This window comes from Vigna umbellata, chromosome 4 (assembly GCF_029865625.1).
Source record: "Vigna umbellata cultivar VRB3 chromosome 4, Vumbellata_1.0, whole genome shotgun sequence".
Lineage (NCBI taxonomy): Eukaryota > Viridiplantae > Streptophyta > Magnoliopsida > Fabales > Fabaceae > Vigna > Vigna umbellata.
The window spans coordinates 22,162,953-22,166,423 of NC_142168.1; the positions used below are offsets into that span (position 1 = coordinate 22,162,953).

Genomic DNA, 3,471 nt, shown 5'->3' on the forward strand with positions numbered 1-3,471 from the left:
TTTTTTTTTTTATGAACAAATTCGCAGAGCGCACTTCAGCTATGCGCTATGCGAATTAAAACGTAACTCAAACCACTCTCTTTTAATTTGCTCTGCGCATCATTTCGCTGTGCGAATTTTGACAGAGCTCACCCCCAACTTTGGGTAGCATAGCGCAAAGTGTGCGCTATGCGAATTAAATGCTCAAGTTGCTCTGGTGATTTTATTCGCCTTGCTTATCACATGCGCTATGCGAGTACTTCCGCAAAGAGAAAAATTAAACTTTTAAATCGCAAAGCGAATGCAATCGCTATGCGAACTTCAATTTCAAAACAATTTCTTTTTCTCTCTCGCAGAGCGCATAAAATTCGCTGTGCGAATAAATCACTGCGTTATAAAATCATCTAGTCGCATAGCGCACCTCAGCTGTGCGCTGTGCGAATAGAGCGTCAGAACTCATTCCCAAACATCTTAGCACTTTCTCTCCACACTTAAACTTAACAATTATAAAAACACAATTAACAAACACAAATATATACAAACATGTGCTAGGGTGCCTCCTAGCAAGCGCTTCTTTAATGTCACTAGCTTGACCCAGAATCTCATGGTTAATTTGGATTGTTGATGTTGGTGTGCTTCTTCCTCTCATGACACCAACATTTTCTGAGTAACTTTCTTGTCACCAACTTAATTCTTCTTGAATATGGAGCCTCAATTTCGAGTACTCCATTTTCCTTTATGTCCTTGATGACCCACAACCTGTTCTTAAGAGTCACAGGTTTTCCAGGTTTGAGTTCATCACTTTTCACTTCAATTTGTTGGTGAACTCTTTGCTTCTCCTGATCTTCATCTCTTCCCTTCACTTTTGGATTGAAACAAGTAAGATTCTTCTTGGCCAACTTGGCTACTTGCCTTGGAAGACTAGTAATTGCTAAAACTTCATCTTTTACTTTGGAACTAGTCTTTTCCTCTTGATTTTGCTTCACACCTTCAAAGACATTCAATATCACCTCTTCATCTTGGTCTTTTAATTTCACAGTTCCATCATCAACATGAATGACAACCTTAGCTGTCTTCATGAAAGGTCTTCCAAGAATGAGAGGTATATCTACACCTTCCTCCATTTCCATTACTACAAAATCAACAGGGAATTTTAATTTATCAACTTTAATCACCACATCTTCCACTACACCGTAAGGATGCTTAATGGACCTATCTGCCATTTGCAAGATCATTCTGGTTGACTTGACTTCAAGGTCACCAATCTTTTTGAGCATAGATAGGGGCATCAAATTGATGCTAGCCCCTAAGTCAACAAGAGCCTTCCCTATATCATGATTTCCAATGGTGCAGGGGATAGTGAAACTCCCTGGATCTTTGACTTTTGGAGGTAGAGATTTCTGCATTATTGCACTGCAATTTCCATGCACTTCAATTGTTTCCTCATTTAAATACTTCTTCTTTTTACTGAGGAATTGTTTCACATATTTCGCATAAGCAGGAATTTGTTGCAGTGCTTCCGTCAATGGCAAGGTAATCTCAAGTTGATTAAATATCTTCTTGAACCGATCCATTTGTCTTTCCTTGTCCTTCTGTGAAGTATTTTTAGGATAAGGAAGTTGCTTCACCAACACTTTCTCTTTTTGTCTTCCATCTTCATTCCTGTTTCTACTTTCTTCTTTTTCAATCACGTCCTTTTGATCATCCTCTATGTGTGCTTCAACCTCTTTATTTGTCGGCTTCTCCTTGGAATCAAACCCCACTTCTTTTCCACTTCTGGTTATTATGACATTACATTCCTCCCTAGAGTGAACTTCATTCTTAGCCACAAATTTCTTTTCAGATGTCTCATCCAGCTTCTTTGCAAGTTGACTCACTTGTGTCTCCAAGTTTCTAATAGAAGCTTCAGTGCTTTTATGGTTGGAGATGGATACTTGCATAAATTGTTGCAAAGTTTCTTCAAGCTTGGATGTCCTATCAAAAAGAGTAGGTTGTTGTTGAAACTGTTGTTGTGGTGGTCTACTAGAACTAGCCTGACCCATGCTAGGATGAGGTTTCCAGCCTTGATTATAATTTCCATAATTTCCTGAACGGCCTTGATTTCCCATGTAATTGACCTCTTCCTTTGCATTAGACTGAATAGCACACTGTCCATTTTGGTGCTCTCCACCACACAGTTCACATCCTTGCACAGTATGTTGTGCCTGTGATACATTTTGAATTTGTAGTTGTGATACCTTTTTCATCAGAGACTCAAGCTGTTGAGTCATAATTTTATTTTGGGCTAATAAGGCATCTTGGGATTGCAACTCAAACATTCCCTTCTTTTGATTTTGTCCTCTCTCACTTTGAACATCATTGTCGCTAGATGCCATATTTTCAATAATTTCATGAGCTTCATCAGGTGTCTTCCACCTAATGTTACCTCCTGCTGAGGCATCTAGCATCAATTTTGTGTGAGATTTTAAACCTCCTAAAAACAGGTTCAATTGAGTGGGGACATCAAATCCATGTATGGGAGTCTTTCTTAACAATCCCTTAAACCTATCCCATGTCTGACTCAAAGTCTCTTCAGGTTCTTGTTGAAAAGAGGATATCTCTTGCTTGCCTTTGTTTATTTTTGATTGAGGAAAATACTTCTGCAAAAACTTTGACACAACGTCATCCCAACCTGTCAAACTTCTCTCAGGAAAAGAATTTAACCATTTCTTGGCATTGCCTGCCAAGGAAAATGGAAAAAGACTAAGTCTGATTGCATCCTCTGACACATTCAACATTTTCACAGTGTTGCAATATTCATTAAAAGTTGCCAGATGATCATAGGGATTTTCGTGTGACAATCCTGAAAACTGATTACTTTGAACAAGATGTATCAATGCTGGCTTCATTTCCATGTTAGCCGCAATTATCACAGGTTTGGCTATACTGTTGAAAGATGTAGGTACAGTCACTGAAGCATAATCTTCCAACGTACGCCTTCTTTGTTCATTATCCTCGTTTTCCTCCATCTTTTTACCCTCTCGGTCAGATGAATAATAAGCGTTTGAAGATAAGCTGGATTCTCTAGCTTCTTTTTTTCTATTTTCTTTTCTACGCCTACTATTATTTCTACGGGCTGTCCTTTCAATCTTAGAATCAAACAATAAATCCTCAGATTTTGTTCTGCGTGGCATGCAGAACAAAAATCTCCAATGACCAACCCAAGAAATAACAACAGGAACAAAACACAATATATACAGATACACAGAAAACTAAAACAATGAATTTACAGAGATAGGAACAAAATTGAAATTGATAAACAGCTAATTGAAATAACAAAACAATCAAATTCCCCGGCAGCGGCGCCAAAAACTTGATAACTTTTTGGCAAGTATACCAAATCGTTCCAAGTAATACAGTGATAAGTAAAGTATCGTTCTCCTCAGGGAATTTGTGGTACGTTATTCAATTAAAATTTATTTATCAAAATCAATTGAACAACAAAATATAGGT

General features: G+C 37.9%; 1 protein-coding gene across 1 annotated transcript; it reads right to left on the reverse strand.

Annotated features, from left to right (window-relative positions):
• Positions 1-587: 587 nt before the first annotated feature.
• On the reverse strand, positions 588-2,987 carry LOC148199576 (uncharacterized). Its single transcript, XM_088112713.1, has one exon. The coding sequence runs from the start codon at positions 2,985-2,987 to the stop codon at positions 588-590; it is 2,400 nt and encodes a 799-aa protein (XP_087968839.1).
• Positions 2,988-3,471: the final 484 nt, after the last annotated feature.

Bases quoted from the DNA above. Each gene is read 5' to 3' on its own strand.
- LOC148199576 (XM_088112713.1), bottom strand. From the start codon at position 2,987: ATGGAGGAAAACGAGGATAATGAACAAAGAAGGCGTACGTTGGAAGAT.